Consider the following 27,712-nt stretch of genomic DNA (forward strand, 5'->3'; position numbering starts at 1 on the left):
ACTCATCGTGTTTTTAAAAGTATTTTACATAAAAACATTGGAACTAAACTGTTTCTGATATTGTCTTTCTAAGATTTGAGATTCAGCGCGATGAATAATTAAGAAATATAGTGCATGCTAAAACTATTTATTTTATTTGCCATAAAGGCAAACATAATTGTAAGAAATAGTTTATATTATAAATCAAATTTTCATTGTTACTTAATGAAAAACTTAAAAAATAATTCGTCTTTTAATCGTATTGTAATTAAAACTCGAATATAGAATACTGAATTAAGAGTATATGAATTATATATAAATTCTATATATTTCAATCGAAGGAGAAGTATATGTGAAAAAACTGAAGAACTATCTTTTAAGGTTTATGCATATACGTATTTTTCCACGAATTGCATTTCACATTTTTAATAAATTTTTTCCATTTGCACATGTGTAATGAAATTGCACTTCTATGTAAAAAAGAAAAAAAAAAAAAAGGATAAATATGTGGAGGATAAATATGTTTCGATATTCTCTGAAAAAAAATTTATTCACATACGAGAATATAGTGTAGAATGCACCTTTATTTCTAACAAAAAGAAATAAATATTTAATTCTTAATGAAAATAATGTGATAATTATTACGATTTTAAATACAATTAAATCTATACAATTATGTACATTTATTATGTATGTATGTATGTAATGTACATCTTTGCGTGTATAGATATACTGTAAGATTCAATAACTTACAATATTTTTAACGATTTAAGGAACAATAATGACTAACATTTTCTAAACTTGTGGACATCTTTACCAATTATTCCTAGCGGTATTTTTTTATGTACAATTGAATAGAACAAGTATTATTACATTTATGATAACAAATCTAGTTTGATATTGTTATTTAGTTAAAAATATCTTTGTAATGTTAAAAATTCTTGCACTTGAAAGAATGATAAAAATTGTTGTGCACAATGTTACTGAGTCAATATCTTGATACGATTTAACTTTTCATCATTTCTATACGAATGTGAATCCTTAGTGATCATTGTTTCAACTTGATTTAACGCATTGAGTTTTAAAGTGTTAACAGTTCGTTCCAAATTACAGAGACTTCTCTCTATTGCACGTTTTTCACTATTGAGCATCTATATTTAATTAGAAAGAATCAAGTTGATATTTTATACCAGACATCATTCTGATGAAATCGATGTACGTTTTTGCAATTGTATTGTACGAAATATATAGTATAGTATAAGAAATATAGTATAAACGATTTCATATTTTAGTTTTCGCGACTAATATTTTCGTAATTTTCGAATACGAATCATATTTATAATGAAATTAGTTGTATCTATTATTATCGTGATATGAATATAATATACTCTTAAAATGTATTTATAAAAAAAATTATAGCATGTATAAAAAATATCTCTTTTATAATTATAAATTTTTTTAACTTTTTTGTAAGATATAATGTATTATTCTTTGTTTAGTAAATAATCTAATTTTTAGATACTTAATTCAAAGTAAAAATTTAAAAATTTTTTCACTCACCGTAACACCAGCGTTTAAACGAGAAAAGGAATTTATTCCAGTAAATGAAGTTTGCGTAAAGTTGTTGGAAGTTTTTATTTTCGTTGTTTGCGTACTGCACGGTACACCGGTTTGTTTAACATTTACGACTGCATGTATATTTTTAAATAATATCAACATTCTGTCTATCGGTGCCTTTTCATAATCGATTTCGTTATCCATAAATTCTAACCTAACCATCGCCTCGTTGTTATTCAATACGATAGGATATTTAATTTTTATTTCTCGATTAATCGATAATTTGATCACATATTCTTCGTATATCGTGCCATTCGAATGAGATTCTATACACAGTATTCGTCCACATTTATCGATCTTTGTACTCTCGATATCGAAACGCTTATTTCGATTATCGTTCTTGCAACCGTCAGTTAGTCCGCGCATTTCATTTTCGACGTGTCCTTTACATTCTTTCGTGTAATTGTTATTATTCTCGTGAATTAGTGAGTTTATTACGGAGTTTTCCACCGCCGGAACAATATTTTTATCGAAATCTGATTCGTATAATAACTTGTCGTTATTATTTTGCGTTGTATTTTCTAGAAGCATACGTTCGTGTCGTTCTTCGTATTCTTTTTCCGGGATTTCATTGTGCGTTTGGTTCAGCATCTGAAACTTTACAAAGAGTTTTCACAAAAATAACGAGAAATGTAATGCAAAAACACGTATAGAATTAGAAGATGAAAATGACTCTTAGTGATAAAGTGTGATTACAAGTTTTTCGATTCGACATGTACAAGAAGAAGCATTCGTGAAACACGGAATTCGACGAAATTTTACGAAAAATTGTAAAACTTCATTTAACAAATTTCCCAAAGGAGAAAAAAAGGTAAATAAAATTTATATTTTACGAAACGTATTCGGAATGTCAATTTTTGTAAAAATGTTACGTTATTTCATTTTCCTAAAGTGGGTTCGTCTATTTACGATTATGCATGTTCACATCGATGTAAAATTCACGATCAAAAGGGATTTCATATGGAAAGGAAAGGCAGAAAGGAATGGAAATTTTTCGATGCCATTATTTAATAGCTTGTATCATCAAGCACTAACATCGCGAGTATAAATATTCCTATTATTTTTTATTGCATTCACAAAATATGAAATTCAGGCAAGATGGATAGAAAATTTAAGAAACGTTTTTTAAAAACTGAGATAAATAGAAAAGTTGATACAAAAATATTCGTCGAAGCTTACTTTTCAACTTATAAACAATTTAATTATGCACTTGATGAAGCGAGATGGATAGAGAGGAGTTCCATCTCGTTCCATCTCTGCCCTTTCTATCTCTGTCTCGCTTCGCCTAATGTAAAATTAAATTGCTCGTAATTTATTTTATTTTACGACCTACAATAATCTCTTAAATTTTTCACTTTGTTTCGCGTGTATTCGTTACTAAAATAATTCATAATTTTTCATAAAAATACATTAATTATGAAAAATAAAAAGGGGGAATATTTTTAATTCTCTCCACTACATATTTCTCTATCTTTAATTACAATGATAATTAACCATTCCATTCTGGTGAATTATTCCGAATATGCTTTTAAGCTATTGTATATATTTGCCAAGTTATTGTAAAATCCAATATTTGTTTTCTAAATTTACAATGACAATATTTATTAATTCTACTCGTTTGTTAAAGACGTACATTATAAAAATATAAAATATGAAAATAACTTGACAAGAGAGAAACCATTGTTGTATTGTTGCCGGGGAAAGAGGACATGCAAATAACCGATGAAATTTCGAACAACTCATACGTACGTCACGCAATCGTATAACGCGCCCTTTATGAAACTCTAAATTGACTTTTATGGAACATTGGATTTGGTTTTATTCTGTCGTATTCTATTCTGCGATATATACGATATTTATCAGCCAAAGTATTTCGCATCCAATTGTAACGAAGCGAGTATAGACAATCTGTTGTTCGTTTCTTCGACGAGAAAATAATAAAAGATTTACATCTATCGGAGAGAAGAATGATCGATAAACATATTATCTTTTATACTTTCCCTATACGAAACGAAACAAACATTATAAATCGATATAAATTGAAATGAATTTGACTCGTAGTTCACGAATTATATTTAATCCGCATTTTTAATTAAGATAAATATCGTAGAATAGAACAATGATCAATAGAATGGTGTTCGAATTATCTTCGATTAATCACAGAATCTTTGAATCTTCGATTCAATAACATCGCAATTTCCATTAAAAAAAAGAGAGTCAGAGATTCCTCCTACCTTCCTCTTAAGATTCTTCACAACCTCTCTCAAAACGGAATTCTGTTCTCTCAATAAAACGAGTTGCGGCTCATCCTTCCTTTCTTTCACGGTCCACGCGAGATGCCTGAGATTCTTCATGCTTGCCTCGAATAAGTTGCCCGATTCGGTCAAGTTCCTCAAAGCTGTAGCAGGAAACGGATACATTTGGCTTACAACAGGGGATGGTAGGATATATCTGGAGGAAAGTGGAGGATAATACTTACCTTCCGCCCCAAGTTGACAGACAGAGCCGACATCCACGTCGAAACGTTTTAAAGTTTCAAGCAGGTTCGCCAACTCGAGGCTTCGATTCTCGTGCTCCCTTTTCACATCCTCGTATTCTCCCACCTGCCCTTCTAATAGACTCACCTATCAGAACAAAAAAAAAATCGAATACAGAATTTTAAATTCGAGTTTTAATCTTTTCATTTCTCGATTATTATTATTTCTTTTTTTTCATCGTCGAATAAATCGTGGAACTTGACTCGAAATTCGATAAAAGGATGAGGTTATAATTCTTTTCAAAAAAAAAAATCGAATACGGAATTTTAAATTCGAGTTTTAAATCTTTTCATTTCTCGATTATTATTATTTCTTTTTTTTCATCGTCGAATAAATCGTGGAACTTGATTCGAAATTCGATAAAAGGATGAGGTTATAATTCTTTTCAAAAAAAAAATCGAATACAGAATTTTAAATTCGAGTTTTAAATCTTTCCATTTCTCGATTATTATTATTTCTTTTTTTTCATCGTCGAATAAATCGTGGAACTTGACTCGAAATTCGATAAAAGGATGAGGTTATAATTCTTTTCAAAAAAAAAAATCGAATACGGAATTTTAAATTCGAGTTTTAAATCTTTTCATTTCTCGATTATTATTATTTCTTTTTTTTCATCGTCGAATAAATCGTGGAACTTGACTCGAAATTCGATAAAAGGATGAGGTTATAATTCTTTTCAAAAAAAAAATCGAATACAGAATTTTAAATTCGAGTTTTAATCTTTTCATTCCTCGATTATTATTATTTCTTTTTTTTCATCGTCGAATAAATCGTGGAACTTGACTCGAAATTCGATAAAAGGATGAGGTTATAATTCTTCTAATTCGATCCAAATTTTGCAAGTATGTATTTTTGCAACGAGTCGGGAAAACTTCGGCGACAAACACGCGTTTGAAACGAATTTCGTAATGCGAAACTTTTTCTCGGGAGACTAGTAGTTTTTCTGTAACCGTGTTTCGCGAAAATTCTGGTAATATAATTTCGGATAAAGTTTCATCGTAAACATCATCGCCGAGATAATTAAATACACGATTCAAATTTATTACTTCTTTAACCCGTTTCAACGAGGATCGAAATAAAAAGTTTTCTTCCTCTTTTTTTTTTTTTTTAGGAAAAGGATTAGAAATTCGTTTAGAAAGATATGTTTTTTCCATGAAAAATATTTACCACTGGAATGGAAAAATATGTATTTTTCTTTATATTTTATTCAAACTTTTTTTGTTGCTCATCGAAAAGAAAATGAAAATAATGAATTTTCTTTTCCATCAACTGGATCCATCTTTTAATAATTTCAATTTAAATCGAAATTTAATTTACCACGTTTGAAATTAATTAACCATTAATTTAATATTAATTTAGAATTAATAAACCATTTACACGACGACTCCACTATTAAGTTATTATTCCGCAATTTCACGATGTAACGTGATTTTCATTAAAACATGAAACATCATTTAACAACCCGTGTACCGACTTTAGTTTCCACGATTTAGAATTTATACGTTATACGAAGGAGGGGGTGGGAACGCGTTGCTAGGATTTCAGGCGAAATTAATGGAACCGATCGTAAACATTTAACGTCAACTTCGTTTTACGCGAGCAGCTCCTCGAGATATTGATGAACGATTGTCGATTCGAGAGAAAAGATCGATATCACAACGAAAGGATACTTTAGATATTAATTGAAGGAAAGAAAGAATATCGTACTCGAATGTGAATATACATAGAATTATGACGAATTTGTTAAAATCGAGATACTTTGTATTTTATATTTTATAACTTCTTGGTGATAATCGCGAGAGAAAGAAAAAAGATTTATTAATTTTTGATTTAAAGGGATAGTGATAAAAATTGAATTTAAAATTTTAAATAAATTTTTATTCAAGTGCTATCTTTTAATTATCCCGTGACATAAATATTAAACCAATAGAGAAATATAGATTTCTCAAGATTTTTCATTGCTAGGATTATTAAAAGATTGTATACCGACATTGATGAATATTGTTTCTACTTCACGTTTGACGGTTTAATACGTTGAAAAATAACGAAAGTAATGAAATAAGGAATAACGAAAAGTCGTACGTTGGAAGCAGCGAATAAAATATTTAGTTTTATATATAAACCGGTTGTATAATTATTGTAAGTTATAAAAACAGGAAGTAAAATTAGAACGATATTTACTTTTATTCAAGTACAACACGAAAAGATGGACAAGATATTATTACGTAAAATAAGGTAGAGAGATAATTCGCGTTGAAGATTCAACTTGGAAAGTTAAATTTGGCTTTAATGAATGTTCCGGGAACAATGTAGAGCCATGCAGCAATAAAAACTTTGTGGATCGAGCAAGGATTTTAAGTCAACGCAATTCGCGTTGAATGTTTAATATCGAGATTTTCATCTTAGGCTTGTCTCAAAGAGAACACAAATTCTTCGAATCAAAATCGTTTGAGAATCGTGAATTAGATTCATTTAGAAAATTATTGATATTTAATTTCCTAATTTTCTTTATTTTCTTCACGAAAATGAAGATTTTTAAAAAAAGTTTCAAAGCCTAAAAGATTATAAGTTCCTCCAGTGAAATTGTTTGAAAATTGAATTAGATTTATGTAGAAAATTATCAACGTCTAAAGTTAATAGATGATCAGTTGCAATTTTCTTTATTATTTTTTTCTTTCCATCCTTGTCCCTCGTAGATAAAGATAATTGCGTTTGACGTGCTCCCTGTAGAAATTACGAAAGGCCTTTGCCCGATGTGCTTTTTACGCCAAAGAAAATACGTTCTGAAATTCCACGAAATTCTTGCCAACGGAATTCTCTTTCCCGCGGGGAGATTCCGTTTAAGGAACGCTTCTGAAACAGTTTCTCAACGATAAATTGATAATATCAGCCGAATGAACTTTAAATCTTTTTTACACTGATACGTTGATTGAAGTATCTCACTTTCGAGAATATTTTACCAGTTTAATTACATCGAGCACGATTGAGAAGAAATTTTAGCGACAAATTCGATTACGTTTCATGAAACAGCTACTATCGTTTCTCTTCTTCTTTATTTTTCTTTTAATTTATATTTAGAAGAAAAAGCGAGCATCGCTTATGCACGATGCACCGGTTAAGTAGGATATCTACTTTACCTTTCGATATCTTCTCGCACGACTCGAACAAAGTTGCATCACTTTAATAAAATAATGAAATTCTACGTTTGTTTTTTTCCATATCTCTGGAGAATACAAACGAACGTTTGAAAAATCATTAATAGATCATAAATCTCCAGATAAAATGTTGTATATATAGGGATATTTAGATTAGCATTAGTCCATTTCGATGTGTATTACTCGTACTCGAATAACGAAAACTTGACGGTAAAATTAAGAGGATCGGAGTCAGAATAAAAAAAAAAAAAAGGAAAGCGTAATTTAGAAGGGTGGAGGCGTGTATCCAGGCCCAGTCGAAACTCGATGGCCGCTGCATATTCAAGAGGGAGCGAAAAGGCGACAAGTTCGATTTCGCGTATGAAAAAGGCGACGGTTTCAAAGGGCGCACACATTTTACGATGCGCAGCCTGTAGAAAGGACGGCTACAACGCCGGGCTGAATGCATATCAATTAAAGAAGTGCTTTGATGTCGGTTTAGACGGCGCGTGTACCGTCTCTATTGCATCCAAAACTTTTCCTCTCCCCCTCAACTATCCGTCAAGGAAAATTCGAATATCTGTCGAATACTGTGCGAAGAAATATCGTTGTACGATATTCGATTTTTCTCTATGATATATAAATTATATATATAAATTCTTTTTAGAAAGGAAATCTGTGTGTCAGATATTTCGCGAATTATTCTCTCAGGTTTAATAATTAAAAGAATAAATAAATGTGTTCATTTGTTAATCTTCTCCTCTCGAATTTCAATCTCAAAAATTTAATCTCATTGCGATTCATTGTTACAACGATTGAAGCAAAACTATTACTAAATTTCTTCCCTCCAAATACCTTTTCTCTGCTCTCATTGTACAACTCGACCATTTCGTGAAATTGTTTCTCCGCACTTTCTCGAGTCTGTTTCAAAATATCCTCGCATTCCCGTTTAACTAGGTCCATCGCGTTGCCCCATCCGATTCTCTCCCTGAAAACACAAACCGATTAAACCCTTTACACGAATTGTCCCTTAAATGCACGAGAAAACAACGAGGTAATTTGATCCTCACGATATTGTAAATTTGCTTCCATCATTATCCATCAACGCGCACGTGATTATCTAGATCACATTGTGTATATAATTCTCGATACGTGTGAAAACAAGAATGGAAAGAAAAAAGAAAAGGAGAAATCTACTTCCTCCTTACTTTCCTCCCCTCCATTCACTTAAAAATCCTATTTCAAAATTGTTCCACGATCTCATTTACAGAGGATTTATACAGTAAAATATGATTGGAGCGGATTGCAGATCGATTTGATTCAATCTACGATTTTCTCTCTCTTTTTTTTTTGCATTCTTCAGTGTCCATTTCAGTGTTCCGATAATTGAAAAATGAATTAAAATGAATTAAAATGAATGAAAATTGTATTGTATTTATCTAAAAAAAAAAAAAAGAAACTTTTCATGTAACATTTTATAATCAGAGAAGCAAGTGGGCACGCTCTTTTTCAATTTTGTTCAATTATTATTTCATCGCATTTTGTTTTCACTCAAAGGTAAAAATAAAAGGAGGGGAGAGGAAGAGGAGGAGAAAAGATTTCCTTTTTTTTTTAACATTTGTACCAGTTTTAAACTGGTTACAAAAGTGAGAAAAATAATTCTTTCGATGCACGTTGCTCGGCCAATTTTCTCTGGCAGTTTTAAAATTGAAAACAATCGAAAGAGAAAAAAAATTCGCGAGGATCATTCCGCTCGTCTCAGTTTCTAAAAAGGTTAATAAAATAATGATTCGAAGGATGGGAACGGATTCGACTTGTAAATGTTGCCACAAAACACCGACAAGAGACTCGACTCGCTTGTAAACTTTTCCCAAACTTTCTAATTTCTATTCCAACAACATGTCTACCATATTTTCCACGGCATTCTTGATGAGGGATGAAAGTGCATTATAAAGTTTGAAACGTCTCCAATATCCGAGATGCGATATTAAGAGCGGATGGATAATTCAGAGACTTGAAAATTCGTTTACTTTGAGAAACTTTGTGTTTTCTTTCCTCTCTCTTTCTCACGAGGAATCAATCTTTCGAAAAAAATTTTTTTCGTATCGATCTTTTCGAACAGTTGATCTCCAAGATCGAAGAAAACGTATCCGTGCGAATTAAACTTTTAATAAACGCTTTCAATATCCACGATTCAAGGTTCATCCTTTTGAAGTTTATTCGGAAATTGAACGAATTCGTTCGAAGCACAGAGGAAATAATTACATTAATAAGGATATCGATTAACAAAATAATTACACGAACGAGGAGAAAAGTAAATGAAAAATAAAATGATGATGATGATGATATGTTTGAAAGTGAAGTTGCAATTTTCGTAATTGGATTTAAAATAAAACGAACTTTCTCTCCCCCTTTATTAATTATTTATTATTTAAAATACAAATACGGATTGTTTCAATGTTCCTTCGAAGCGAAGTTATTTTATCAATTTCTTTCGATTATTTATCACAATGATCACGTTACTCGACTTAGTTTAATTATTTGTCGTCCAATTAGGGGTCGCATTTTCGATTCCGTTTTCCACGAAAAGGATAACACACGGTTCGTTTAACGCTCACTTTCAACGGTACCACATTTTGTTTATTCATATCCATCTCACTGCAGGATTGTTTGATGTTAGTTTATAACGCCTATAAATTATTCATTACATTATTAATCACTACACATGACGCTCTACAGTACATTTAAACTACTCTATCACTGATTATATATATATATATATATATATTCCATTGCAATCACTAACTCGCGTTACACAATATTGTGTAATTGTCGAATTTCGCGATTATAATCCCCTCCAGCGGGTATTTTATACGAAGAGGATAATTACTCTTCGGCCATATTTCGAGTAAAGAATATTCGAAATAATTATTGAAATAATATTAATCGAAAATAATTCTTTTTCAAAATAATATCGCGTGTAAAACGATTCAAATTGTATATTGTGCAAAGAGGAAGAAAGGTATATCGTGAATTGCATCTCAATTTGATCGCAATATTGATGTGTTTGATAACACGATTCTTTTTCAAAATGCGTAATATTATGTCTAAACTCAATTCAAATTTTATATCGCGCAAATGGGAGAAAGATAAATAGAAATATATAATTGTATCTCAATTATAATTCGATTGGAATACGTGTTGATCGAAATAATTCTTCAAAATGAATAATATTATATTTCTAAACTTAGAAATAATTATTGAAATAATATTAAACAATTCTTTTTCAAAATACAATAATATCACGTATAAAACGATTCAAATATATATATTGTGCAAAGAGAGAGGAAGATATATCGTGAATTGCATCTCAATTGTAATTTGATCGCAATATTGATGTGTTTGATAACACGATTCTTTTTCAAAATGCGTAATATTACTAATCTAAATTCGATTCAAATTTTATCGCGCGAACGGAAGAAAGATAAATAGAAATAAATTATAATTCAATTGGAATACGTGTTGATTGAAATAATTCTTCAAAACGAATAATATTACATTACAATTTCTAAACTTAGAAATAATTATTGAAATAATATTAATCGAAAACAATTCTTTTTCAAAATACAATAATATCACGTGTAAAACGATTCAAATATATATATATATATATATATTGTGCAAAGAGGGAGAGAGATATATCGTGAATTGCATCTCAATTGTAAATTGATTGCAATATTTACGTGTTTGACAACACACGATTCTTTTTCAAAATACGTAATATTACGTCTAAACTTGATTCAAATTATATCGCGCAAACGAGAGAAATATAAATTGTAAATTGTATCTCAATTATAATTCGATTGGAATATTTCATGTTGATCGAAATAATTCTTTTCCAAAATATAACAATATTACGTCTAAACTTGATTCAAATTATATATCGCGCAAACAGGAGAAAGATAAATAGAAATATATAATTGTATCTCAATTATAATTCGATTGGAATACGTGTTGATCGAAATAATTCTTCAAAACGAATAATATTACATTACAATTTCTAAACTTAGAAATAATTATTGAAATAATATTAAACAATTCTTTTTCAAAATACAATAATATCACGTGTAAAACGATTCAAATATATATATTGTGCAAAAAGAGAGAAAGAATTGCATCTCAATTGTAAATTGATCGCAATATTGATGTGTTTGATAACACACGATTCTTTTTCAAAATGCATAATATCACGTCTAAACGATTCAAATTATATCACGCAAACGAGAGAAATATAAATTGTAAATTGTATCTCAATTATAATTCGATTGGAATACGTGTTGATCGAAATAATTCTTTTCCAAAATATAACAATATTACGTCTAAACTCGATTCAAATTATATATCGCGCAAATGGGAGAAAGATAAATAGAAATATATAATTGTATTCCAATTATAATTCGATTGGAATACGTGTTGATCGAAATAATTCTTCAAAACGAATAGTATTACAATTTCTAAACTTAGAAGTAATTATTGAAATAATATTAAACAATTCTTTTTCAAAATAATAACGTGTAAAACGATTCAAATTGTATACTGTGCAAAGAGAGAAGAAGATATATCGTGAATTGTATTTTAATTATAATTTGATCGCAATATTTACGTGTTTGATAACACATGATTCTTTTTCAAAATGTGTAATATTACGCATCTAAACTCGATTCAAGATATATATTGCGAAGAAAGATAAATAGAAATAAATTATAATTCGATTGGAATACGTGTTGATCGAAATAATTCTTTTCCAAAATATAACAATATTACGTCTAAACTCCATTCAAATTATATATCGTCCAAATGGGAGAAAGATAAATAGAAATATATAATTGTATCTCAATTATAATTCGATTGGAATACGTGTTGATCGAAATAATTCTTCAAAACGAATAATATTTCTAAATTTAGAAATTGTAAATGATTATACGAGGAAGTCAAGTATAAATTAGTATTTCTTATTTATATCGGTGAATCGTATCTCGGTTTATAATTTGATCGCAATATCGAACGGTGGATTGGTAACAATGGTAGGGAATGTCGTAACAAGGTAGCGACATTCGAGAGATACTGCAATCTCGGTTACATCACCGAGGGATGAGTTACCAACTCGTTATTCCATCGACACGATATCGCTATTACAGAATAATCTTAATAAACCATCGTTTCTTAAGATCCATCGATCCAAGATTTATATAAAGGTACGAAACGAAATGTTTTCGAAAATCGATAAATAATTGCAAACGTGATTTTGAAAAGAAATTAGAATCCTCTTCAGGGACAAACATTTATGTTAATGCTTTCAAAGTAACGAGAAAAATAAAATATCAACGCTTTTTTAAAAGATTCTGTTAATTAACAGTTCAACTGGATTTTAATTTTTCTTCTGGAATAATTTGAATACTTGACGAGGAATTGGAAAATCAATTATCATCATACAATGGACGATATTAGCGAACGATAAGGTATTAAATATGCTCGCTTTAATATTCACTTCGAATTTCCCCGCTATAGATAGGCCCTATGTATCAAATTAGTTGACATTAAGGCGGTTGTTGATCCACCTTACAAGTCTGTCTGCAGCATCATCCTGTCTATCAAACAAACCACCGCAAGCTTTCAACATTGTCACAAACATGACATGGCTCGAAGCCCGATATACACGAGGCAAATTTCACAGTGCACGTACAAAGAACGTAATAATAATGACAAAGTGAAATTTTTTTAAACGATCTTTTCGCCATTCGTTTCATTCTTATTATCACTTTCACCACCACCCCCTTGTCAAATAAATCTGTTCGCGCAGAAATTTTATTTAATATCCCAATAAATTTTACACGATATCGATATGTAAAATCGTTCATCTCGCATCGCGTGCCACGCATCAAATGTCAAAATTTCCGCCAACTTTCTACTATCCCCCGTTTATTTATCCACCCGTGATTTTGAAATAATTTATCCGTCAAAAATTCTTGCCCTTTTTTTTATATAATAATAATAATAATAAAATCCCAATATTTATTCTATCGCAAAAATATTTTTTCATAATGAGATATTTCGGGAAAAATTTTATCGATGGAACAGTTCATTGAAAAATTATTCTCTCTCTCTCTGGTCATTATATTTCACCAAACCGATAAAATATTTTCGCAAGCCGTTACTCGACGAAACAAAAGGGCGAGAGTGGTCGAACAATTCCATCCAGAAAGGAGAGGGATGGGATCTAACCGGTAAATTGGAAACCTGATCCATTCCGTTCCAAAGTAATTGGAGGTCTTAGGAGACGTTTATTCTGTGTCCTCACCTCCTCGATTCTTTCTCGATCATAATCACGAGGGAGAGAGAGAGAGAGAGAGAGAGGATGCAAAGGCGTTCGAGGATAAAATCGTGGGTGGATCGAATCTCATTTCCATTTCAGATTTCTGATCTTGAACTTCCGGTAATGGCTCGCGAGAGACGTGTCCTTTCCTCTCGCCACGAACGAGAACAATAGTTCATCTTCGAACAATATTCGGACGCTGTTGAAGAAAAATTTTCCATCCTTTCGATAATTTATTTTACTTTACTTTCGTTTTATTCCTGTCTCTTTGCATCTGTGGAAAATTGCGGATACATAAAATTAAAATAAAGATATCAAGGAAAAATCCCATTAGTATCTGGAATTATATAATTAACCTCTTCACCGAGACAATAAAATTATTCTAGAAGAAAAATTAAAATCCAGTTGAACAACTCTTAATTACAGGATCTTTTAAAAAAGCTCGAAGCGTTGATATTTTATTTTTCTCGTTACTTTGAAAGCGTTAACTATAAAACATTAAAGATGCTTTGTTCCTGAAGAAGTTTGAAGAGGATCCGTTTTTGAATCTTTGTACATAAAAAAAATATTCTTTAATTCATTTCATTTGTCATAGTAATTACGATTTTGTTGAAAGTTTGTTCGATTGGCCATCCAATCTCTCTTCGAATGTGCGTAGGACAATTGAAATTATTTGCTATGAATATTAGATCGATGAACGAGTAAACTCGAGACAGAAAGTGCCTCGAAGCGATTAACTATTCACCTGTTTCGTATATTTCACGTGTACTATATATATATATATATATATTTTCGTAATTATGTATCTCGATGAATTCATGCACAAAGAGGGATCAAATTTTATCTCGATCATTTCAAAATTATGCGATTATTACCATAATTGAAAGTATACATTACATTGGGATTGACGTGGTTTTCAACAAACTTTCTTTTCTCAACGATTTTTTCCAAATTTTCGAATTCATTTTTAATTACTCTTCTCACTTTTTTTTTTATTACTTGAAAGAAAAATTTATTATTATGTTATATGTATATATATTTGAATTTTACAAATTGCAGCACGAAGAGAATTATATTTTACAGAGAGAAACGTAAACACGAAATTTTTCGATGAATTTAATTTCGTCACGGTTAATTTTTTTAATTATTTTCGATACCGATTTGATAAAAAAAAAAAAATAAAAAAATGTCATCAAAACCGTCTAAAATAAGCTTCCCCCCTCCCTTTCTCTACATTAAACGCATTTTCACTTGATTTTCCGATTTTAACGATTTGTTTGCTTTCAACATCGCGAGCGGATAACACTCGATAAAATTGTTTGATCAACCCTTTTGTTAATCACGCGATTTATTTAATGATCGTTCGACAAACCTACTCGACCGTGTATAATCCCTGTAAACGATTGTTATTTTATCAATTTATTTGCTCGAGAATAAAAATGGATTAATAATCAATAATCCTAATCGTATCGAGTCAAACGTCGAAAGAGATTCAATTACCCTTTGCGCGATTCCAATAATTATCTACGAATAATTAAAATAACGTTATATCAAATTGCCGCAGTTTCCACGATTTATAAATTAAACGAATATGAAAAGGTAAAATGAAATAAATTTTTTCTCTATTCGTTTTCGCGTATAACACATCTTTCTCGCGATACAGAATTTTTATACCGATCCTTTTCGTTGGTCGAAAAAAGTAACGAACGTTGCTTGAAACAAATGTGATTTTTTTTCATTTACGGAGAAAACGTATACACCGATATACACGCAACCAACTAAATTATTCTCTCGATTTTTTCAAACTCTGATAACTCTACGTGTGTGTATATATATATATTCGATGAAATTGCAACACACGCTGTCAGAATACACCAAGTCGAATATGATTTCACCAGTGATCGATGACGATCTATGAACGCACGATAGCGTTGTCGTTGTTGCTCCTCGAACGCGATAAATGTCCGATTCCCGTGACGGAGGATTTATCGTTACACGAGAAACTCGTGACGCCGCATAGAGAGGAACATAATCATTTCCACTTGCGCGACACGAGTCGAGATGTTTCTATCTATAAAAGGGAGAAATATAAAAATTTCGCTTCCTTTCCTCGATTATTTAATTTTAATCAGAACAATCTCGCGTCTGTGCGTAGAGAATTAAATAGAATTAAATTTGTCACGATTTAACGAAGATGTTGAATTGTGTTGAATTGTTAGTTTGAAATTGCGAGTAAATTATAGCGATTTCTAATTTTTTTTTAATCACCATTGATTAATAAGTATTTTAGAGCTTTCTTTTTCCAAGGATTTTTCAAATCCTTTTTTACTTTTTATAAAAATTTACGATAATTATGTTTATTATAGGATTGATATATACGATGTAACAAGGTCTGGTAATAACTTTCACACGTCTACATTTCCAATTTATTATCTAGAATAATGAAAAATAAAATAATTGAATTTATCGAAACGATATTCCCTTTATCGAACGCGTTTCCGTCGTATTTTTTCCCGCTCGACAAAAATATTTGTCAATAAAGCGCACCCGCTTAATTCTTTCTATAAATATATATCTTTCGATAAAATTTCACGCTTCTCGCGTAAGAAACGAACATATATATATATATATATATATATCCATCTTTGAATCCATCTTCAATTTCGAGAGTTAATATTTATGAAAAGAATGAACGGCGAACACTTTTCGCGATAAATTCAAATCGAATATAAATTTTACGCTTCTACTTTCCCATTCCCTCTTCGCGATTAGCCATCGATTGTCAAAAATTCGACGCTTTGATATTTCGAGCAATTTCCATTGGAGGATGATCGAATTTTGCGATCATCAAATTTTACTCGATTATTATTAACACGCAAATATGAATTTTCGCGAAGCCAATGTCGTAACGTAATCGATCGTGTGCTATGGAATGTGCTATATAGATACATCGCGAAAAATGAATCGTATCGCGTTGTTGATTAGCGATGTATAGCGATGTGGAATCGGCGGTGAATTGCCAGGATCGGGAATAAGTGAAATTTCGTTCAATCAATGGGTATCGATTATTCCGACTATGCGAATAATTATTCGACCAACGAATAAATTTACGCGCGGATGTTGCGCTTTGTTTAATTAATCTTCTGGGTTTCTCACTCTCGTTCGTTGATTTGCCTTAATTTTCAAAAGCGATCGGTTGAATGAAGAAATCGAATCGAGCGAAAAATCTGATTAACGTAGATCATTGCGTGTAATTATACCAAGAAGTGACAATTGTCAGTTTCAAAAGAATAGTCACGAAAAAAAAAAGTGACTGACTCGAGCAGTAAATAATACGTTTTTCTTTAAAATCTATGATAGAAATCTGAAAATTCAGTCACTTCGTACAATTCTTCGTGTATCTATCGTCGTACAATTCTTTCGATTCTATTATTCCCACAACTCAATTCGAAATTCTTTTCCCAAATCCATATAAAAAATATATATACATATATCGAGAACGAATAACGTTTTCACGAAAGTTTTCACGCGGATTGGATTAATTTATATATCGCGAACGATACAATACAAATCCTCGTAGCTTTTCCTCGCACGTAATTGTACGTAAAACGAATCGAATTATTCGACTCGAGGTTATTCGAGCTCGAAAATCGAAATCCTTAGCTTCGCATGCCGAGATATTTCGAGACGAGTTAACCCTAAATCGAGTGCGGCTCGCACATCATATTTCTTACACCAACTTTCAAAATAATCTAAAATGTTTTCTTCTTTTCTCTCGAATACTTTGCAATGCTTCACGCAATATATTTTACCCTCTTTTTACATCCTTTTTGTGAATGAATTAAAGAGTTGTTGCTAGGTAAAAAAAAAAATTAAAGAGCGCGAAGGATTAAAGTTTACATCGATGTAAAGTTTCGAAGATACACGCGCGCGCGTTTAATAATTCTTCTCGTATAAAATTCTAGATTTACATAAAAAAAAAAAAGAAAAAAAGTTGGAGAGAGAAGAATTTAGTGGATTATTAGATCGTAAAGAGGCAACTATTGGTGTATAAATTTTTTTATCCCGGTGTTATTCAGATATAAGGTATAAAAGCGGCAACATCGTAAAAATTTCCCCGAATTTTTCCTCCCCGACTATCCGAGGAGACAAGGCGGAAAACGAGCGGGGAAGAGGAAAGTTTGAGAAATAAAAAGAACTGGAGGAGAAAGATGGAGGCGAGGAAGGGAACAGATTACAAGCTTGTTTTTTAAAACTTCAATCGAGGTCGCCAAACGATTCTACAAATAATCTTCCTCCGTCGAATTTCATCGCCAATTACTTTTTCTTCTGATAATGAATCTGCATGGAGGCTCATAATAATCAACGAACGAAAATATTAATTCTCGGATGGAAATGGGAACGAGGAGTAGTTTGAAGCGGGATTATTAAAATCCTCGAAAATTGAAAAGATCCACCGATTAACCCTCGAAATCGATTTAATTGCACGCAGTTATTTTTGATTCATCGCGAAATTTCGACGTAATAACGTGGCAGAGAGAGAGAATCCGACTATTCTGAGAATTTATGCATCCCCACGAGTAGACAGAATTGCAATTCGTAAATGTATAAAATTTAATATTAATGTTTCGATACACTGTCGATAGAATTTAACAATGGAGACTCGTAAGCGATCAATAATATTATCTTATAACGTATTGACAACTATTATAATCGAGTGCAGAAAATATTCATCGTAATACCGTATGCGTATCCTGAATCCCTTTTCAGATTACCGCCGTACTATAAATAATAATCTTGACAAGCGTCGTTTGTAATATTCGACGATAGATAATAAATCGATATAATTGATCATTGATCGCGCGCAACTCGACGGAGTAACAAGTTCTTTTATCGGAAATTGGCTCGAAAGGTATCGCAGATTAGTCGCAGGGAGAGTTTATACAACGTATTAATTCCGCGACGTCGAAAGGATATCGAGTCGCGAATAAAAACGGTGACCTCCTTTTCCACGTGTAAAACATGAAGCGAGCGATTTATTCTTTCCTTTTTTTTTTTTTATTTTATCGTTCTATTTCGAACGTTCTATTTTTCGTTGTATTTTCTTACTCGCCTATATTTCTATCGCGCGATTAATCGTATAAAAGAAATTTTCGAAGACGCAACACGGTTCAATAATATATATATATCTGTATCGAGGGATCTTTGCGCTCTTTATCAAACTTTGATCCATACGGATTTCACGCGAAGAATTATCCCTCGTTAAAATGATTTATTATCTTACTCTCGTCATAAAGAAAAATCGAGGAATCGAAATTTCAATTTCGACTGAAATCAGTGCCAAGCCTGTTTGATATTATAAATTCTTCCTATATATTTCATTTTTATTCTTTATTTAAATTATTCTTAATTATTATTATCATCGGTCGTATCATCACGAGTTAGATGTGATAAAGTCTCTTCCTCGAAATTTAGAGAGGCAGGAAAATAATGTGGGAAACATAAGTTGCCGATATTCAATTTTTGATGAGAAATAATCGATATCTAATGGAGAATGAGTTGTTATACAGAAAATGGAATTTTCATTATATCCTACATAAATCGATAATGTTAAAATGCTGGAACAGAGAGATAAATTATTTTTAATGATCACACGTTCATGTATATATTCGCCATTTGTCACGATTTAAGGACTTGGAATAGGTTCCTGAATTCTCACGATTTGTCCTCGAGTCGACCATTACGGCCGCTTAAGAAAAACTCTATGGCAAATAGAAGTCAATTTATCTTTCTATCTTAATCCTACCGAGAATTTCGTTTTATAGTAATCCGTTAGTGTATATATATTATAGTAATCCTTACAGTAGTATTCGTAAATGTGGCTAATTCAGGAGCTTATCGTCATTCTTTCATTCGACTTGTTTGCTTTTAAACACGTGAATGCACGCGAACGATCGCTACGTAAACTCGGGAATTCGAACTTCGGCATGGATCGTGAAAGTTCGGGCGAGATCGGATCAGATACACTTTCGTGTCATTCCGTATTTCAATTCGGCAATAATCGGGCACGATCGGTTAAAGACGTTAATAACTAGACTTCGAGGTTGGAAAATTCAATTAGTGATTTGAAATATATTTTAAATCGAATTTTCTTCCTTTTTTCTTTTCAGTTTTTAGATCGAATCTAATATATTGGAGCATAAATTGATCTTAAATGCGAACTTATTGATATTTGACGTTGAGATATAGTAATGCATGGTTTGGACACCTTTAATGGAATCATATTTTGTCCAGATTATAGCTATTACTTGCAATATTAAGGTATTTCTAAGGTTTTTAGTATCGTGGTTGAAAGCTTAAAACGTAAGCAATATCTTTAAGTGGTTTTTTGCCATTAGTATGAAATATGCGACCTATATGTAATGTGGTGTGACTACATGGGTGGGATTAAGTATTAAAGGGTTATTATAATAAATTTTCGAGCAAAAAATTTGAAGATTATTAGAAAAACTCATACGAAACAGATTGAAAATTGAATTATGTTCGACATTTTAATCGCAATATTATTTTTTCTATCAAGATATATATTATAGGTCGAGAAATTTGATGGACTATGAATAAAAATAAATAATACTAAAATATTTTATATATATACAATAAAAGAGAAGTCTATCGAAGACAAAAATATTTTTCATAATTTACTTTCTCTTTATCTTTGTATCATTTATAAAATGCCATCTTTCCACGATCGCGACTCTTCGTGAAACATCTTTGTTATTGAAGACTTTCAAACGACTTTCGCATTTCTCCTCGCTCAAAAATTTATTAATACACTCTAACGAAAATATGATTGAAATCGCTATTGAAATAAATATTTATCGACCATGTTTCGTAGTTTAAATGTAACAGATGATTATGTTAATAAGTCACGTGAAACTAACGAACATAAGTTATGCATAGTCATAACGTGCATTAGGATATCAGAGGTCTCGTTACGCTCCAAGTGTCTCGCTGATCAGCGTTAGCATGCAAATCGCACGCCCCACGTTAGCATACGTGAGCGTATATAAGAACAACAATAACTCTGACTTTGAAATGCTCATTAATATTCAAACGCGTCCTTTTACGCGTCCCGATTAATTCGAGATCCACTTTGAGAAATTTAAATCGTATATCTATATATCGTATATCGCTATACTCGTTTTTTTTTTTTTTTATATTTTTACTTCTTTCGATCCATCCTTCTCAGAATGGACGAGATATATATATTATAACTCGATCCAAGGGAGGGGTTTCGAGAGCCATGATCCAAACCAACGATCGGTCCCCCATAACTCTTCGATTTGGTCGATAATTGACAACAATTTACACGGGGATTCGCGCCACCCGAATACGATAACCCTATTTATTTGCCGATATTCGAGCATGGCGTAGATCGATCAAAAGAGGGAAAATGTTCGCTCTTCCTCGATGAATATAATGTTGTAGATCGAGTGTACGTGGCCATCGTCGAAATGCAAATTCGCGCACCCTTTCGAGGATTAAAGCGAGCTCGTTAATTAAGAAATTTCGAATGGATTCGTTTTGGCCAGTTTTCTGGAATGGCTAACGCGAAATTGTTGTAGTTAATTATAATTGACCGTCAAGTCTCACGAGTGGCTCTCGGAAAAAAGAGAGGCGGAAGATTCTTAAGACGAGGCTGAAAAAGAAGTAACCAGACACCTTTCGTAATTAGAGAAAACGATACTGGTTAATTAGTGGACGAACGGTTTCGTCGAGTAAATAAGATGGATTTAAAGCGAAGAAAAAATTCGTGTCGAGTTGAAGGATCAGTGATTTGCTTTTGGATATTTTCGTCTTTTCTTTTTTTCCAACAATGACATTAATTATCTCAAAAAAATAAAAAACTTTTGAATGCGCGAGAAAATCATTTGTTACAAAAAGCAGGAATTTTTGTATTAAATTTATGATAAAAAAAGAAAAAGGAAAAGAAACAGTCGGAGAATTAATCAATAGTTGTTCGTAAACAATATAATTTGGCCGACAACGATACAACTCGCATTATTCAACGCAAATTCTAATTACACAGTGAATTTAGAAAACAAATCCAATTTCATCGAGGTTGTACCGTAGAGAGCCGTATAATAATCCGTTGATAACGATTTAATCATGGTTCAACGTGTATCTACGCGAAGTAAATAAGCTATTAAATTTCCATAATCGCATCGATGGGCTGATCCGTTCCGTCCCGTAAACGCGTAACGCGTCGTTCGCATCAAGGAATGGAACACGTAGATTTACTTTTTTACACCGGCGATCCTATTGATATTCAAAACTTCGCTGCCTCGAATGAATAAAACATCATCGTCGAACGATGGAATTGGAAAATCCAACCAGGGAAGGGTTATAATAAATCTGCCCATTAAAACTCGCAAGTACTATTTGTGCCAAATTTTATAAACAGTCACTCGATTCGAAACTTTGGTTGAAAATTCGACCAAATTTTTGTAAACGCATTTTCTACATATTTATATATATATATATTTTTTTGTCAAACGAAAAGTAGACGAAAGTGAAAGAGAAAGAGAAATAAAAATTTCTTCTCCTCTCCTTTTTCACTTCTTTATTCTACTCGTTCATGTTGAAATCGAACATCGAATATTTTTCCACCCTCCTTATTATGCTCATGTATTTTGTTCTTTTTTTTTTTATATGAATACACAGAATTGTGCACGTATATAGAATGAAGGAAGGAACAAACGAGTAAACGAAATCGAGTTCGGCGCTTTTAAATTTTAGCACCCGATGAACGAGAAAGTGTAAACCCTGGGAGAGTTCATTTTTCACGTGAATATATCTCTGCCTATATTCATCAAGGCCGCAATTGGATTCCTTCATGAATTCTTTATCGATCGAATGCCAATGCCTCGTTCGTCGGGTTTCATTTGAAATGCGCCTTTTCTTTTCTCTCTCTCTCTCTCTCTCTCTCTCTCTCTCTCTTCATTCTCTAGATAGAAAATGTTCGTTTCATCGGGTAATCGAGATTAATGGGGAGGGTTACGGGATCGAGGGTGGAAACATGCAGCCACCGGGGGTCGTATGCAGCGAATGTTAATTAATCTTATACTCTTGTGCAACTTTGAAATTCGTTTCTTCCACGCGCCAGGCGTCCACGGAATTGCGACGTTGATTCAGGGAAGAGGAGAAGATAGACTCGATGAATCTTTGGCGCGTCGTCGTCGTCGTCACAATGAAAATTGAGATTGGAATTCCGAGAAACTGAGAAATTTCGAGGATTAGAGATATCGTGGACGGTTAAGTTGGTGGAGATCAAATGAGACAAAGTTGGGAATTTTTCACTCGAGAAAGAAAACCTTTGTTCGCCAATACTGTACACGATAAATTAAATTGAATTGTATAACAATTGTAATACAATTGTATAATTGTATCATACAGATCGATTAAAATGCAAAATTTTGCGAATATGGTATTTTTCCTTTGATTTGATTTTTGAAACTTTTTCCTCGGAAAAAAGTAAATATTTTCTCACGGTTGATTAATATTCGCGAAATGTTCGACCGGCTTTTTTACGATGCATCTGGAAAAAAAAAGGAGGGGGAGGACGCATGTCCTGAAGAGAGAAAGAGGAATTAGCGAGAAGCTTGATTGAATGCAACGTACCTTTTAATATCTCCTCTTTGCTGCAGGAAAGCATTTTTCCAATGATCTCTCTCGGTTGTCGTATTCATTAATATCGAGTTCAGTTTTGTTCTCGCTTGTGCGGACTCCACGTTAAGCTTTCGAAGCTCTAAAAGAAAACCGAACCACCACGTTAGTTCCCCATCGTTTCTCATTTCTTAACGTGGCTTATTTATTTATTTCATTTGCCACGCGCTTTCTTCCCACTCCACGCAAATTTTTCACGAAAACTTGAATCTTAAAAATTAAATCTAATACATATTCGAATATTAGGAATTGAATTTGAAATTCTAATTCTAGAAAAGATGTGGTCAATTAAGTGCCGGATTCTATATTATCCTCGATTCAATCTCTCTTTTAATAAAATTTATAAGGGGCTTTAAGAGGAAATTCCTTGTTTTGCATAATTCACGCAGGATTTAAATGGGAGAGATTTGGAGAGAAATGTCATAGTCGTAATGAAAAGTCTTTTTTTTTAGTCATATTGAAATATCATACAAAGTGAGTACACGACGAATCGGATTGAATTTGATAAATTTTCAAAGAACGGATCCTTTGCAGAAGGAATAATTCGATCGAATCAATTTGAGTACGCTTCATTCAAAAGTGGCCGTTCTATTTAGTGTTAACGAGCTACGTAAAATTTCCGGAATGTTCTTTAACGCCACTTGATACGTATTCCCATACGTGTCCTCCATTATTCACTTTATGCTAACAATGTGAAAAGGATAATGGGAAGACGAGGGGAATATTTTGCCTCGGTTGAAATCGTGCGAAGATTTTTATATCGTCTTTGCTCGAGGAATAAAATTTCATTCATTCACAAATTTTATTTTACGAATTATCCCCTTATCTCACTTTGTGCACATGGAATGGAAAAACGTTCGTCGAACAAGAGAATTCTCGATCGAGCATCACAAAATTCAATATTCAATGTAAATGAAAAATTCAAATAGTTTTAATATCGCGTGTATCTTTCGCGATCGTGTTTTCACATAAGCGAGGGGATATTTAATTATAGATAAAACAGTTTAAAACATAGTTTAAAGGAGATTTGATTTTTCAAAAGATATTTTTTGGTAATTGACAACTAAAAAAAAAAAAATATCCACTAAAATTCTCTGAACACTAGAGAAAACTAGATTAAAAACATATTAAAATTAGCGAAACTTTGAATCGCTGTAATTTCGAAGATAATAACTTCCGGTCTATGAACGAAAGACTGTTAGAAGCTTTTGGAAACTTTTCTTAAAACAATTTAAAAAAGCTTTCCTTACGACTTTCGAGATATCATCGTGAAAAAGAAAAGATAATTTTTAAATATATATCTCGAGTAGAATTAAATCCTATTAAAATTAGAAGAAACTTTGGAACGCTGTATTTTCTAAGATATTAATTTCCGGTCAACGAATGAACGATCGTAAGAAGGAAAAGATCTTGTCTTTTTTATTTATTTCGATTTTTAATTTTTTACCATTTGTTCTAAATTTCAGAAAAGTGAAAAATATTGTGCGATTCTTGGAAAGATTTTAATATTTTGAAGAAAAAATGTACATCACAATTTATTTATAAATTAGACACCATTTTGAATCCTTAACAATCAGCCGAGATATCGAGAGATAAAATAAAAAATGATTTCAATGCCGTACTTTTTCTCTATTCCCCGAGTTTGCTTTAATGAAATTTGCATAAAAATCCACAATCTAGTTATGTATATATATATATAAAATTTTAACTCTGAAAATTTTAATATCATATATTTGAACTCAAATACCGTGCTTTAGATCCTTGAAACGCTACGATCAAAGCTCCATCCATTTTACCTATCTACCTAATATCTTATAATCCTTACTATTGATTAGATCCTGCAACTTCACCGAGATCGATCTCAACTACGATCTTATCGCTAATGATTGAAATTGAGTTGCGCGATTCAATCGAATTGGGAATTGACTTGGACATTTGACTGGAAATTGGAGATTCACGAATAATTAACCAACAATCAAATGTTAACTTACTTTCACTTTATGCTTTCGTAAAATACGTAAACTTTACAATACTCGAGTTTAATTTCGACGAATTACAACTCTTTACGAGAGCAAAATTTATCATTACGACTCACCTTCGTATTCAACTTTCATACGATTGAACTCAACTTCCTGGCGAGCCTGCGATTGCAAGTTGATTTCGAAAGCTCGCTCGAGCTGGAAAAACTTGCCGCTCAGTTCGTGAAGATTCCGGCGCAATTCCGAGGCTTCCGATTCCCTTCGTTGCAATTGTTCCTCGAGATATCGTTGCCGCGAGTCCATCCTTTCGGTAATTACTTTAATTAAGTCACCACTCCAGCCTGATCCAGTACGAGCAGACACCGGCTATTAAACCGAGAATACGTTCTTTCCCAAGTTTCAAACTTATTCTCTTCGCCCGGAAAATTGTACGGAAGTGAAATTGTTCACAGAGGTTAAGATTCAACGGGGCGATATTAGCCTATATATTCGTATCGTCTTTACTTACACGCGTCGTTTTCAAGTTCGAGACAACGAGAAATACGCGTTTATAACGGAAACTCGTTGGGAATAATCGTTGATTTTCCAATCCGATTGACACATTCTTCCAGAATACGATCGCACGCGGCGTCGCACGGGATCGATCCGCCTTGAAGTTGGGCGCGAGCGCTCGTCGAGCCAATCGACGCGAGCAATCGATTAGAAAGAGACAAACGCGAGCTCGATGGATCAACGTTCAGTCGCGAACGACCATTTCGGCCGAGCGCTCGGCGATTTTACGCCAATTATCATATCACGGAACGAGAATATCTTTTCGCGAAAGTAATCCAAAGTAATTTCCATTATTGTAATATTCTTATCGCGTATGCCAGTGATTAAAATATTCCGATCGGATAAGAAAATTTCCTCTCTCATCTCTTCCATTCATTTCAAAGTCGGATTAGCATAAATTCATTCGTTTTTGCATTACCAATGTTGAACGTTTTATCGATATCGTGGTTATTCGTGCAACGGTAGAGATAATTAGATAGAATAAATACAATAAGGTTTTTTTCACTCTTTTACACAAATGTTTCTGTAAATCACGGAAATAAAGTGATAATTCTCCTCGTACGTATATTTTACATTGAAAAAGAGAGGACAAATGTACAAACGTACGATCTCTCTCGTTTTTCCTCTTTTCACGATCGCGAGGAAAGAATATCAGGCGTGATTATAAAATTAAAAATATTTGAAGGGAGTGGGGGAGGGGGAGAGGGGGGGAGCTCATTATCACGATATCCCATTTGCGAACGCGGGACGGAAATGATCTTCTATGTTTCACGCTAATGACTGCGCCATTCTTATTTTTCTACGTCGGGTCGACGTCCTCGAGCTTGTTCTCGTTATGAAATATGCGCCACCGTTACGAGAGCGCACGGCCACCGCGAAAAGGACAGAAAACCGATACAGCGTCGCGTCACGCACCGGCGTTAATCCTTGTAAGTCATCCACGCTCGATTTTTTTTTTCTTCGCCTTTTTTTTCTTTTTTTTTTTTTCGACCGTCCAACGCGAACCATCATCCATTCATTTATCCCCTTCCTCCCTGAAAAAATGAATTTTTCATTCCATCCCTACAGTATCCATACAACGAAAAATTTACGCTTAGAAAAATGGTAAAAATGGTATCGAGACGAATTTTATATTCGACTCGAGTTTCTCTCCATCTTCTAATATAATTCAACTCTCTGATATCTGACACGATTCGACGAGTCATCAACGTGTACGGTTATCATATTTTGGATATCTTCGATTTAGCAGCACGATCTCGATAAGAAAATTTAAAAATTAGCGATAAGTTTATCGTTTCTTGATATAATAAAATTTTGTTGCAAAGAATCTCCTTCCGCATTTGGATTTATAGCGCGCAATAATATCTCGAAGAATCGGGATTACATCTCGGTGCAATATCCCGCGATAATGTTCCTGTAAATTTTCTCCCCTCCCCTTTTTTTCTTTTCTTTTTTTCTTTTTTCTTTTTTCTTTTTATCGCCAAGTCAGTCGCGTCGTTTATCAGAGATTTGCGAACGTTGCCGGCGGGAGATGATAATTGGACCGAATATTTCACCGTGAAACGACGTTGAGAAACAGTACGAGCGACCGGTTCAATATTATTCGATCGTTCGGAAAGTAATTTCGTTTTTTTCCGATGAAACATTCGACGAGTTCGATCTCGAGCAGCGATTTCTCGAGTCGTTATTCATCGGTTTGCTTCGTTTTCCAAAAACGTGGTGGATCTTTATTTTGAGAACCAGTTACTGGTTGATACACCTTCTCCATAGTAGACTTCGCGTAACTTTTTTCTTGCCTGAACAGCAAGCATTCTT

General features: G+C 32.6%; 2 protein-coding genes across 4 annotated transcripts in view; one reads left to right on the forward strand and one right to left on the reverse strand.

Moving 5' to 3' along the window:
• Positions 1-458: 458 nt before the first annotated feature.
• LOC100577159 (protein PFC0760c) lies at positions 459-27,685 on the reverse strand. 3 transcript variants are annotated; one of them, XM_026441782.1, is made up of 7 exons: positions 25,854-27,367; positions 25,462-25,711; positions 23,322-23,448; positions 8,123-8,255; positions 4,076-4,220; positions 3,831-3,994; positions 459-2,193 (listed from the first exon to the last, which is right to left on the reverse strand). In XM_026441782.1, the coding sequence occupies exons 2-7, from the start codon at positions 25,646-25,648 to the stop codon at positions 1,507-1,509; spliced, it is 1,443 nt and encodes a 480-aa protein (XP_026297567.1). In that variant the 5' UTR covers positions 25,649-25,711; positions 25,854-27,367; the 3' UTR covers positions 459-1,506. The 3 variants fall into 3 exon arrangements, with proteins under 3 accessions (XP_026297567.1, XP_026297568.1, XP_026297566.1); XM_026441783.1 differs by having other exon boundaries at positions 459-2,187; positions 25,462-27,685; XM_026441781.1 differs by having other exon boundaries at positions 25,462-27,367.
• Positions 2,216-27,712, forward strand: part of LOC412818 (NMDA receptor 2) — a 311,909-nt gene continuing 286,412 nt past the window's right edge. The window contains exon 1 of the mRNA XM_026441777.1: positions 2,216-2,407. The gene's annotated coding sequence lies outside the window, so the exon portion shown is untranslated. The remainder of the gene's footprint in view (positions 2,408-27,712) is intronic.

The sequence above is a fragment of the Apis mellifera genome, linkage group LG7 (assembly GCF_003254395.2).
Source record: "Apis mellifera strain DH4 linkage group LG7, Amel_HAv3.1, whole genome shotgun sequence".
Lineage (NCBI taxonomy): Eukaryota > Metazoa > Arthropoda > Insecta > Hymenoptera > Apidae > Apis > Apis mellifera.

Excerpts from the sequence above, each read along its gene's own strand:
- LOC100577159 (XM_026441782.1), bottom strand. The coding sequence starts at position 25,648 with ATGGACTCGCGGCAACGATATCTCGAGGAACAATTGCAACGAAGGGAA. Across the intron at positions 8,256-23,321 it reads CAAAGAGGAGATATTAAAAG|GGAGAGAATCGGATGGGGCA; the intron begins GTACGTTGCATT and ends TTGTGTTTTCAG. Across the intron at positions 4,221-8,122 it reads ACAATGAGAGCAGAGAAAAG|GTGAGTCTATTAGAAGGGCA; the intron begins GTATTTGGAGGG and ends TTGTTCTGATAG.